Source organism: Argiope bruennichi, chromosome 2 (assembly GCF_947563725.1).
Source record: "Argiope bruennichi chromosome 2, qqArgBrue1.1, whole genome shotgun sequence".
Taxonomy (NCBI): Eukaryota; Metazoa; Arthropoda; class Arachnida; order Araneae; family Araneidae; genus Argiope; species Argiope bruennichi.
The window spans coordinates 128001815-128016025 of NC_079152.1; the positions used below are offsets into that span (position 1 = coordinate 128001815).

General features: G+C 24.8%; 1 protein-coding gene across 3 annotated transcripts in view; it reads right to left on the minus strand.

Annotated features, from left to right (window-relative positions):
• Positions 1-5426: 5426 nt before the first annotated feature.
• LOC129961581 (rho guanine nucleotide exchange factor 17-like) overlaps positions 5427-14211 on the minus strand; it is a 378738-nt gene continuing 369953 nt past the window's right edge. For all 3 annotated transcript variants that reach the window (XM_056075078.1, XM_056075079.1, XM_056075077.1), the window contains 4 exons: positions 12933-13081; positions 10042-10216; positions 6274-6444; positions 5427-6113 (listed from right to left, as the gene is read on the minus strand). In XM_056075078.1, the coding sequence (XP_055931053.1) occupies positions 5848-6113; positions 6274-6444; positions 10042-10216; positions 12933-13081 (761 nt within the window). In that variant the 3' untranslated portion in view covers positions 5427-5847. The remainder of the gene's footprint in view (positions 6114-6273; positions 6445-10041; positions 10217-12932; positions 13082-14211) is intronic.

Below are 14211 nucleotides of genomic sequence, written 5' to 3' on the forward strand. Positions count from 1 at the left end.
ACTTCAACTTAATAAAAAACTTATTTCAAGAAATAATTTATTTTCACATATTTTATTTAATATTATCATTTAATTTTTTTTCTCTATTTTTAATTTGTGAAAAATTTGAGTGAAATGAAAGATCTGATCAATTTAAAAATACCTCACATTCTGCAAAAATTCAATTTGTGTTGGCCATCATATTATGCATACACCATGTATAAAATATGACAAAATTTATAGTCATTTCATCTAAGTGAAAATATATTAAAAATGCTCCAACAAAATGAGACAAATAACATTTTATTATGTATGTGAAAAATCACTGAAACACAATACATTTAAATCTTTTAACATTAAATTTCACTTTACATATATAATTAACATTTAACCTACATCATTTGAACAAGACACTACAGCTAGTAACACCACAACAAAAAATATTACAAGATACAGAACGACTAGTAATTTAAAATCATGTCAATTATTATGATTATTAAAGTCATATTAGACATAATAATTTTTAACACATGCTTTCTCAATAAAAATATTTTACATTTTCCATAATGATTTGGCATCACTCTTAATTAATACAAATGCCTTTATTTAAAAACTGATCTTATATAACTAGATAAAATTAAAAAAGAGAGAGATCAGACATTAAAAAAAATTAGTACAATCAGGAATGGAAACTATTAGATCTCATTAAAATTATTGTATCAAATCATTTTCAAGGTTTCAATTATTTTTCAAATAGTAACTTTCAATAAACAACATATGATAAAAATTCATTCTCATTTATAAAATTGATAATATATTTTGAATTTAACCTTCATTTTTCATGGAAAAATATTGTATATGTTTGAAAATATTCCTGATAAACTCTAACATATATTTAATTAATTACTTTCATAAAAAAAATAAATAAGTTTTTTAGAAAATTGTCACAGACCAAAAGAGAAAGTCATAATAATAGAAGAAAAGCTCATATATTACTTTTCATGCATGTTTAAATTTCATATACAAAAAAATAAATAAATAATTAAGGAGAACAAACATTTTTAGATTTGCAAAATATTTTTTTAATATTCTGATTGAAAAACAAAAATAAAAACAGCTATACATGTCTCTAATTAAATTACAAAAATATAAAGATAAGGAACTCAAAATTTAAAAAATATATACTTATTATACAATACAATAGCATTTTTCAAGCATGTTATCACAATGACTCACAAATAGTACAGCACACACAACTTGATGGATAAGGGATATTTGAGACATCTAAATAAATTGTCAGTAAATACTTACAGGGATCAAAGTATCTGATACTAACAAGTTACTTTTAAAAAAGAGCAATAAGAAATTTGTAATAGTTTCAAACTACTGACTTAAAATTGTGTAACTAAAGTTGCAAACACAAATTATAATTATTGTGTTTATAAAAATGAGAAATTCATAGAAATAGATATCGAACTGGACGTTATTCATTTATATGCAAAAGGGATTCTATTCATTATGGAGCAAGTTTATAATGTACACAGATAAAAATATTCTTCAATATAAAGTATGTTTATATTCAAGAGCAAATCAATTACATTTTACCTCCCCCCCCACATGAAAAAATTCTACTGAAATCACTGGACACATGAAATTTAAAATGATAACATTTTTCCCCTCATTACTTTATGTAAAGAGAGAAAAACAACCATGTGAATAAAAACAAACTACTTAATTTTCCCTTTTTTTCTGCAGTATTTTAAAACATACAGAACTGCTTATGTTTAAAAAATGCATGTCTCAAATTTAAAATAACTTAACAATATGCAGGGTATATATATATATATATCACAACTTTGCAAATCTATCAAAAGAAAACAAAACCAAGTACAGTCTTGTTGTTCATTAAAAATAAAAATAAAATTAAAAAAAACAGTTCAAAGGTTAAATTTAACACAGTTATAAATATTCAGCATCCGTAATAGTATGAAAACTCATTTTGCAATATTTTTAGCATGCTTGGTGTGAAGCTGTGAAAGGATGTGGATATGTGTGTATGGTGATAATTTTCTTTTCTGGGGATACATCAAACCGCAGGGGTTTGTCCTCCCTCTACCAAACGATGTTGATAAACTTATGGCATATATGCAAGCTTTCAAAGCAACACATCAGAGATGCTGAAAGAATATGAAATGAGTTATCATATCTCATTGATATTGCTCATATTTGTGGTGCTGCTTTTAATGAATACTTATAATTGTGTTAAATTTAAAGCTTCAATTGTTATTTATAATTCCTGATGAACAACAAGGTTATAATTTGCTTGTTTTCTTTTAAATTTTTTTTTCATCATCTTCTTTTCTTTCTTTCCCTGCAAAGTGGGATATTTATTTATAAATATTTTGTAGTTAAAAAACGATTTAACAGCAATAACCTCTTACAACACATAGTATTTCATTAACAAAATTAAAGTTAATTTATGTACTCAAAGATATAGTATAGATATAGTATTCATATAGTTTGTTTCAAAAAATATCTCCTCCATTAGGTAAAAACAATTTGAAATTTTCTGCTTTGACACCGCTTATAAAAGTTAAATAATCATTATCATAAAAAACAAAAACCTTAATTTTTTTTAATTAATTCTCCATATAATTCGTAACAGAATACATTCAATTTATAGCATATGTAGATATACTAATAGTATAATTTCAATTTTATACCATTGAAATGGCATTAAGAATATAGCCTCTTTAATCAATAGATTATTCAACTTCATCTAAATGAAAACTCTTTTCAGAAGTTTCATCTACAAAACTTATTTGCATATCTCTTATAGCTCTATTTATAAATAAAGATAAAATATTAAAGATATCTGTAATTTTTTTTAATACTAACAAAATATTTACATTTTAAAATCAATATTTAACAGAAATTAATCAGATTATAATCTGTAATTTTACATAATATCTACTGCAAATATAACAATTTATCAAAATATATATATATATATATATATATATATATATATATATATATATATAAATATCTGCTCCACTATGAATTAATCTCTCTTTAGTTAAACAATATCAGAGAAAAAATATAGTGATAAACAACAATGTAAGAATGATTTACAATGACATAATCAATGATTTCAACAAGGTTATAAATTCAATAACATATCTACAAGTAACTTGCCTTTGCATTACAAGTCTGAATTTATCCTCCATCAGAGGATAACTTTAGTCATTATATAATCATCCAATTCCATTACAAACATGTTCACAATAAAATACAGTGTATTTACATATTTGACGTTCTGCATTGTTCAACTCTTTGTCTATATGATCGGAAATTTAACGTGCATCAGATTTTTACGCAAGAGAAAATTATAAGAAATTTAACAAAACAACAACAAAAAAAAAAAAAAAAAAACTGGTAAGATGAAGTAATCAGGTTGTTTCTTTCAGTAATGATTGAGTAGATACATTCGACAAGTTATGTAATAAAATAATATCTATTTAAAGTAAGTAGAAATACAAATGTTGGAAATCAAATCTACATTTCATAACAATATTTTTCAACATTATTTGCAAGTTTAAGTAAAATTTCATAGATGTTTTTCATTTAAATATCTAAGTAAAACAATTTTAATTTCAATTTTTTTTATTCCTTTATTGTTTATGTATTAACCAAAAAAATAACAGTCAATTTTACTGAAAGAAAAAAAAAAGTAAAATTATAACTTGCCCAGGAAAAGAAGTAAAGAAAAACTAAAGGGAGGGGAGCTACATAAAAAAAGAAATTTTCAACATGAAATTTCTGAATTAGTATACCAGCATCCAAAGTTCTAATAATTTTTAAATAAGTATTTTTGAAGGAAAGTTTTCTAAAATTAATAAATTTTCATAAGTGCAAAATAAAATAATAAAAGAATAAAAATATTCCACCTTCAACAAAAATTTTTTTAAAGTAACAAATTTGATCCATTTAAAATGTTCTCTAATTTTTTATGACAAATATGTCTATATTTATTCCATTAATTTATAATAGTTTTTTTTTATTAAGAAAACATTATTCAAAGCTGCATACAATATTTAGCTCGTTTCCAAGATCTGATATTGCTTTCCATTAGTTAGAAGAATTGTTATATATCTAGAAAAAGATTATAAAGGAAATCTTCAATGAAATAATTTTAAATAATTATTTAATACTTGACTTTTAAGTTAGTCTTAATTACAACTAATAGTTACACGAATTTGAATTATGTTTTAAACTACAATTTCTTAACATTGGCTAAAAAATACCATAAATTCCATCACAGACTTTTATAATGGAAGCACCTTATGCAATTAATTTATATTTGTAAATAAATAAAAATTGTTTTGCAGACAAAGAGTGAAATAGCATACAAATACCATTTAAAATATTATTAAATACCAAACACTATTTCAACATTAAAAAGTAGTACAGACATTGTACGAACAGTTTAACATCATTACAAATCTTTTAATAATAAGTAACCGGAATTAAATATTCCAGATAATATATTTCAAAGTTAACATTATATTTCTTTCATATCAGTAAGCAACTGGAATTAAATACATTAAATGGAATTTAAATAATATATTTCAGTACTTCTAGATAATGTATTTTGAAATTAACATTATAACATTTAAAACATCAATATTTCCAGTTTTCTTAATTACCTGTCACTAAAACAAGATTGTTTGATTATAATCATATATAGCATATAAAATATTTTTCATAAGAAATGTTTTTAAACTTCTGGATGAAACATCAGACAAATATATATACTTTCTATGCCAAATTTTACATTTTGAAATTGAGATGCTTCAAACAATCTACACAAGTTTGAGATAAAATATGATGTCATACTCCCTTTAAAATTGTAAAAAAGATATCCATAAAAGAAATGTGAGTGTATCAATATTTAAAAAAAAGCCAACATGGAAGATATTGAAAGACTAATATAAAAAGCTCATATTGTGATATTTTTAATTAAAAAGAAAATAACTTATTAATTAATAAAATTAACTTTCAAATATATAGAAAAGGTATAATACTTAATTGTTTATTGTTAAAATGGTCAAAAATTACTTTTTTTATAAACTTTCTTCTTCATTAAAATACATTTCATATCAATGTTGGGAAATGACTGCAGAGGGGAATATATGATTAAATTTTAAATATATAAATTATTTTAATCATCCAACACTATTTAAGAATATAATTCAAACTATAAACAACATCGCTAATAAAAATTAAACATACTTCTCAGATTTAAAAAATTACATTTTGAAACTCAAAGAAATTTTTTACAGTATTTTTAAGTTATATAAGATTCCAATAATCTAAATTATCTTAACAATAGAATATACTTTTATCATAGGAAAATGAGAATAAAATTATAAAGTCTTTTTATTTTAAAATATATACTTTGAGATGGTATAAGAATAAAAATGAATTTTGTTTTTGCTTACAAAAATATTTTAAATCTAACTTATGATGTAGTTATTTACCGACATTATGCTAGTGCTGAAGCTCTTTTATATTACATATATCTAATCTCAATCTTAATTTAAGAAATTACAAAATGTACTTTGTGTACTAAAATCAGGAATTTTGATATATATTTAATGTTTCGAACAACTTGAATATTATTGATATATTTAATTTTGTTTGATATGGTTTTTTAAATCTGTACAGATGCTTTTAAAAGGATAAAAAAACTAATCCAAAGTCGGCTCCACCCAACTACTGTAACTTCCATGTTATGAAAAGATCCACATTTTAAACTTTCATTGGATCTCTTAAATCAATAAACATCAATTCATGTTTAACACATCAAACTCGCCACATAAGCAAGTGATTTGTACTGTCATCACGACCAGTCGTATCTGCAGAGACCCTACTGCTGAAGTCTTCATATCCATCACCTCCGCTAATTACCAGAGCAGAATATGGGGAATCTCTTGAAATATCAGCAGAAGTGCATGGTACTGAGCTATCATCTAAACTGCTCAGTCCTTCATGTGCAGATGAATCTCTACCAGATGTGGCGTATAAACTGGTAATAAAACGAACATAACCAAAATGCCCATGTGGCATACCTGAAGAATGAAAAAAATACATTTCAATGTATGAAATATGATGACTTGAAAAAATCAGTTCAATTTTTAAAAAATGCAAATGAATTTAACCTATTATGTGAATTATTACTTTTAAACAATTCTGAAAAATACTACAGTAAGAAATAAACTTTTAACTCACCAATGATAGTTGGTATAAGATCTGCAGATGAAATTGGTGAGGAAAAAGATGGTATGGGCAAATTTAAAATTATTCCAGAACTTGTGCCAATCCAAAGCAGATTCTTTTCAACACATATAGATGAAATGCGTAAACAAGCAAGTTTATGCCGTTTGATGATTTCGCCATAAGCTGAAATTAAACATTTTTTTTTTAGAACTAAATAAGATAACTCAATAGGAAAATTCATATAAAACTAGTTAAATGATATTTATCCTAATTACTTCAACAGAAATTATTCACTTTTAAAGTATTCTAATGGGAAAAAGAAACTTTAAAGATACTAATGATTTACATCAAAATTATTCACTTTACACACCATTATTATAATATGAACACTTTTTAACAATAAAATATGTGATAATTTTATTTGTTTAAAAAGATGTCTTACTCAAAGTATCTTAGAAAGTTATATTATAGAAATACAACTTTGCTTATTTCAAAAGATACAACTACAAATTAATCTTAATATAGCAATTTAATCTATTTCTAAAGAAAATTTTCATATAATTAAAAAAAAACATTTAGCATACCGAAGAATTAACTCAGATATAAAAATCTGAACTAAACTTCTATATTAACTTTATGTTTTGTGCATTTGTATTTGTTTTTATTCACAAAAAAGACAAAAAAATTATTTTTTTAAAAAATTAACAGATAGGTCAAAATTGAAGTTTGTAGCCCTAGTGTCTTGTTTATACATATATAAGAGTGTTTGTCTATTCATTGCTTGCCTCAGCAGTCTTTTCATTGCAACTCAGGCTTTTGTTCACCAATAATAACAAATATTATTATTACATATATAAATGTAAATCAATAATAAAGGTGGAAATAAAATGCATAAAAAAAGATGAAACAGATACTCCACATATTAATTGGTCACAAAATATTTTCCCAAAATATCTGGACAACATCCTCAACACAAAAGTATAAATTATACATGGCTAATAAAAAAATGCAGGACTACTAATTCTCACTAACTTACTGAAAAGATCTCTTTACCTACTGCAATCACAATAATTTTAGATTTAACAAATAAAAACTATCCTACAAGGAAGGAACTAATTATTCTTCTCTACTGGCCAATCTATTTCTTTACTTCTTTGAAAAGACTCATGTTTAAATAAAAACTCTAATTAGATTTCAAGTCTAATTGCAAAGATCCAAAACTAATTAAAAATAGCTAAAGCCCTGCACTAATAAAAAAAAAAATTTAAATGATATTTATAACAAAAGAAATGAATTCAAATTTAATGCTAACAAATATAAATTTTGGGAATTCTGTAATACAAAAACACTATTGTAAATCAATTTATCAAAATTAATAGAATATGCAATGAAATACACATTACAAATCAAATCAAGTATTTAAAAAAATAACCTTACAATCAAAATATATTCTTTGAATATTTAATGAATGACTTTAAGATGTTATTTAAAGATTGTTTATTAAAGTGATATTAGTAAAATTGTAAGTAGTGGAAAAGTCATTCAAGTTAATATATATTACAGAACCTCGAAAATACAGCTTTTGGACAGTATTTAAGGATCCCAAATAACAGTACTTTCTGTTCATCCGTTTTCTAGTCATCTTTTATTTAAAAAGTAATTTTATTTAAAAGTGCTTTTTTTCCATTTTATGCTTTTAATTTCAAACATAAATTTTCTATCATTATCTGCACCAACACCTCATTATCTCCATTTTTAGCCTTCACCAGCAAGACTCATAAACAGGTGTAAAAATCTTATAGCTACATACACCAAAAATATTGGGTATTTTGCTCCATAATAAATGGCCAATGCACTGCTTTTTTTTTCTTTTGTGATTTACATTTCCTTTTAATTTCTTCATTTTGTATCACCTTTGCATGTGGAAATTTGATTTACCTGGGTCTATTTGCACTTTTCTCTAAATTGTTTAGATTGTACTTCAATTTTACATCCCTTTTTTTATCTTCCCACATTCTTATATTATAGCATTTAAAGTGAAAATATCTTTTTCGCTTAATTACTCAATAACATTTGATGAAAATTCTAAAATTCTTCCTGAATCCACACAGATCATCTGATGATACGCAATTATTAAGCTAATAAGTTGATTAACTTATCTACTTCAGCAATTATCCATTAGTTAATTGACTTAACTTTTTTTATTCCTTTTAATTTCACCATAATTAGTGACTTATTTCCACAACATTTCTTGAATTGGAAATTTTTGCAAATTCATAAAATGTCTTTACTATCCCCCCGCTTTTATTCATATATCTATGCATTTTCCTTATATCTTTCAGTTTATTTTTGGCCTCTTACTTTTCTTTATTTCTATTGCTGTATTTTTAATTTTGTTTTCTTTTTTTGGTTTGTGCATTATTTGTATGTGTGTGTTTGATAAATTTCTAATAACTAATTAATTAAAATACATTTTAAGAATACATAAAGATATTACATGTCCTGTTCAATATATGCACCTAAAAATATTTATTACAGCTTTTCAACATTTACCAATTAATGGATCAAAGAAAAGGTAAAAGACAATAGGTATTTCTTTGTTGAAAATGTGTGTGATAAAGTGCTGATGCTTCAATGTGTATGATCAATTTAAACTAATAATATTTCCATGTCTCTTTTGAAATAGAAGAGAATAGAATAAAGAAATTTCTAGAAAGAGATGTAGAAAAAGGTAGATTCACATAATAATGTACAACATCAAACAATAAAATAAATTTAATAGTGGAAGCAAACTATAAAAAAAACACATTAAATGTATATATCTAAAAGAATCTAAAAAGATTAAACACACACATAAATGAAAAAATGGATGGCATAGTGTTTAGATATTCAAATTAGAAAATATTAGTAGTGATGGACACTGCCAATGAAAGTAGTTTAGCTTAATATATATTACTTTATAGAAAATATCAGCAAGGGTGGCTAATGTGTATCATTTTGCCTTTTATTTTGTAATTTGACTATATTATATGATTATTCATTTCTGGAAAAATGTCTGGTTTAAATATATGAAGCAATTACTCATTTGCCTGATAATTTTATCGGCTAGATCATTACTTTAAAATTCACATAATTTTTAATTGATAAAAAGACAAATAATTTATACTATATACTGAATATTTAATACTTTTGAAATGCAACAAACTTCGTATCTGGCTTTGAAAGTAAAAATATTTTGGTATTGATTAGTAACATAGTTTTTATTTTAAATAACAATGCAATTTCTTGACATATATTTTTTGCTCGTTTTTCATTTGAGCAATGGGCACTGAGCTGATGGACCATAATTGGATATAGTTATAAAGATTCATAAACATACAATATGATTCAAATTATTGGTGGGGAAGAAAATGTTGAACATGTGCTCCTGCTATGTTCCAAGTTTGTCAAAGAAAGACAGATCCTAAGACTGGCTCTCAAGCATATGAATATAAATTGGCCTACAGAGTTTCACCAACTTATTTCCACTAGAAGTGCTTTTCAAAATTTCTGTAAATTTATTGTTGACATCTGTAATCCTTCATAACTTTTAAATTTTCTTCTTTTTCTTTTGTTATGTGTTATATACTTACTTCTGTAAGCCCCCTGTGATACTTTGTGGTGCACGGGGTTTTTATAAATGTCCAAAAAAAAAAACATGACTAAAACAAAATCAATTAACATGAAAGTTCGAAATAACACAGTATGAAAGAACAAATAAACGAGGAATAGATTCCTTACCACTAATCATTTTAGTGATAGGTGATGATATATTCAGTTCCAAAAGATGATCATATGAAGTTGAATGATATAAATGAATGACGGGACTGCTCTGCATAGTAACCCAAACTCCTTGGTCAGAAAGAACCATTTCTGATATATGTCTCCCAAGATCTGGTGCAACTTGGAATGTGTGCTACAAAAATAAAATACATTGCATTCAAACTTTCATACCTCTCTTATGAGACTCAAATGAAAACACTTGTACGTAGTAATTGAAGAGATAGAATTTCTCAAAATGAATAGTTGCCGGAAAATAAAAATTATATATATATAATAAAAAATACAGATTCAATATCTCTTTGATAATAGCACTGTTACAAAATTACATCCATATAAAAAAATAGACAATATTGCATATTCTCACTTTTACTGAAAGGAAGAAAAAGAAAAATCAAAGATTTTCAAGTACTTTTTAAAGAAAATTAAAGAATCAAAATTACTAATGATAAATTCAAATTAAACTTTTTCATCATTAACATTTATACCCTTGCATAACAACACCGTTATATTCTTGCTTGTCACTTAAGTGAAAGATGCTAAAATGAAAAAACAAGAATTATGCTCATATTTCAGTTAATAAGCAAAATATTTACAGTTCTAAGTAGGTTTTGTGATTACAATGGAAGTGTTTTTATTATCAGCCACTACACAGCTATTAATACAAGCTGATTTTTGGGTTCTTACAAGAGGATGATCTTTCAACCTCAATATTTCTAAGAAAAACCATCTTCGAAGTCTGGCTATGAGATAGTATCTAAATAATCTTAATTACCTACCAAATGTTCAATAAATTCAACCTACTAAATAATCTAATTACCTACCAAATGTTCAATTCTTTTTCTTGGGATTTAAAATAACTCATACTTTTGGCAAGTATCTAATAAAACTTAACCGAAGCTCTAAGAATGAAGGTATACATAAATTTAAGAAAAATCACCTTTAAAATTTAATTGTAGGATGCTTTTTAATTCCCTCAAAAATTTTGATAAGAATTTTTATCTGTATATTTTGATAAAAACTTATCAATTTGATTTTTGGATATTTCAAACTCCTTAAATTCTACTAAACTACAAACTACATTACATTCTATTAAAATAGAATCAGATTCTTGTTCTTGTAATTGCTTGCATGAGAAGATAAAGAATGGATTTCCTCTTGTTATTGAGGACTGAGCGCACATAGTCATTCTCCTCAGATCTAAAATAATTCAATCCTAGCAACTAATTGAAAGGGAACTTAACCAAAACACTAATAAGGAGAGCATATGCAAAGTCCTAATATTCATGTTTCAAATTATTTTTTTCTTCTTTAATTAATAAGCCTTTTTTAACAATCTTTCCTTGTTAATTGCATATTAACTTTGCTGATATTTGTACAAAAATTTTGCTTGAAAAAATCAAATCTGGAAATACTATTTATAGCTGTTAGTTTAAAAATATCATTTTTCATAACATTTAAACTTTTCAAATAGTCCATAATCAAATTTCTAACATTCTGCATCAAAAATGGGAAAAGCGTACAATCTCTCTTAAAGAATATTAAAAATGGGGCAAATATTTACACCAATAAAAAAAAAATTGAATGATAAGGACAAAACTTTGCTGCACTAGGCAGCATATTTATTCAATTTAAATTTTAATGTAAAAAATTTTTCTTTTTTAACATTTAAAACATATAAGTTGCCCTATAATTTGATTTATCATTCAGCAGCAGTCACATTCTTTAGACACATTATATTTTTTTAAAAAATTCTCATTCACTGAAAATTTCAAGTCTTAGCTTCCGGCGTACAAATAATTGAATAAATAACACACAGAGACATGATAATTTTTTTTAAATAAAAGAAATTCATAAAATAATGAATTATGACAAACATAAAGACCAATGAATAAATTTTATTAATTAAATAATAAAATGCAAAATTTATTAAAAAATTTGCTTGAGATATTAAAAATATTGTAGAATAATTACATAAAAGATCCAATGTTAAGAAAAATACAATAGAAATATTACATAAAGATTAATCGATCTCAGGAGTAATAAGATTCGATTCAGAAAATGGTAAAATCCACATCTCCAAAGAAATAAAAAGAAGCCAACATTTCATGTGGATATTATTTCATCATGTATAAATAAATTGTTGTTCCTTACAAATGTCCACATTTATTAGCAACGTTGAAAATAATTTTTCATTATTCAATAAGGGAATAAACTTTCAATTTATTGTTGTGCCATTCATCAAGGTAAATAAAATATTTTAATAACTTTTCGATATCATGCTTCTGTAGACATTCACTGGAACAAGTTTGGAATCTTATATGAATAATAACTGCCCATAATTCAAAAATCATTTCAGTTTGCACTAAGCATTGCAAAGATACAATGAATTACAGAATAATATTATCACCAACTGATTGGTTTGCTGAAGTTTCCTTGATTGTTGTCTATTTCACCCGACTTCCAATGACTGTGGGAACTTGATTTCACATTTTGATCTAATTTGCTTTGAATGAAGATATATATATAAAAAGGAAAATTACGTTTTTAATAACACTCTTGCTATTTTGTCTGAAGATGATGAGCTTCATTCCTTGAAAAACTATCCATTTCATTAACAATGTATTTTAAGTTTTCTTAAAAAGTTGGCAAAATATTTGAAGTGATTTACTCATTTATTTGTGGCATAATTCAGAAATTAACAAATATAATTTATATATATTTTTATTTATATATTTATTTCGATTTTTTAGGAACTTATTAACAAAAAAGAACTCTTACAATTACTGCATCAATAATTAATGAAGCTAATTTTTACAATCAAACCAATGTATCTATAGAAATTTATGTACCTCCATCTCAAGTGATGTAGGATCTAGAATAGCAATGGAATTTACAGTGGAACACCACAACTTTTCAGCAACAAGTATCATTTTCAATATAGGAGAAACTTCATTTGCTACTTGAACTTTATGAGGACTACTTGTATTCCATAGACCACCTGCAAAAGAAAGAGGAAACGAATTAATTAGGTTGAAAGAAGTAAATTATTGCCTCCTACATATGAAGCATGAATTGTTGAAAAAAGTAAGCTTTATCAAGTACCAAAATTATTACCACCTATAGAAACAATATATATTTTTAGTGATACAAAGTTTGTGAATAATAAAATTGTTAAGATTTATTAAATACTATTATTTAACATAAATTGGAATTATCTTTATTTGCTGAATTGAAACCATTTGGGATATTAATAAAAATTCAAAAACAAATTATTTATTGTTAATTTTTAGTAAGTAAAAAAGAATTTCCGAATGAAATTGTTAAAAATTTAAAGTAGATTATAAATAAAAAGGTTAAAGAAAATAGTTTTATTAAAAGAATTTTAAGAAGATAAAGACAGTAAAAGGCTTCATAAATCCAATGCATTAATGGCAGAATCTTGGCTTTATGATTTGAAGTCATTTACAATATATAAAAAAAGAGTGTACAATACCATGGCGCTTAGAGCCATAGTGCTGTACAGGGACTGGAGATATATTCCTTTGGAATCATAGCTGCTCATCTCCAATAACCCAGATGAATACAATTCCCCTCAAACGTAACTGATAAGATCTCCTAGAATCACATTCTAAAAGTATTACAGCTATCAATGTTTCCTATGCCATTATCCTTTATTTTTTCTAGAAATCCGTATTTTAACTAATAAAGAATATTTATTAATTTGATAAATAATAAATTAGTTAATTCAACTCAAATCCTCAATCGATGTCGCAAGTTGACAAAAACCTGCAAATTCTCTATATAATCCAACTTTTATTCAAAAAAGAAAAAAAAAATTATACAACATTTCATTATCCAAATTTGGAAATAAAATTTATGCAAACTATATTAAATAACAATTAATGATACAGAATAATCTGAGAAAAGATTATAAATAAAACTTTTATTTCCCACAATAAATACTATTAAAATAATTTGACTTCATTTTGTTCTGACAAATAATATAGTAAGATTTGAATGTAATAATATATTTTTCTTTTTGTAATGGTATCTTTTAAATTTTAATACATTAAATATACATTAAATTTTAATCACCATATGAAATGAGCACTTTTTAAATACAAAAGA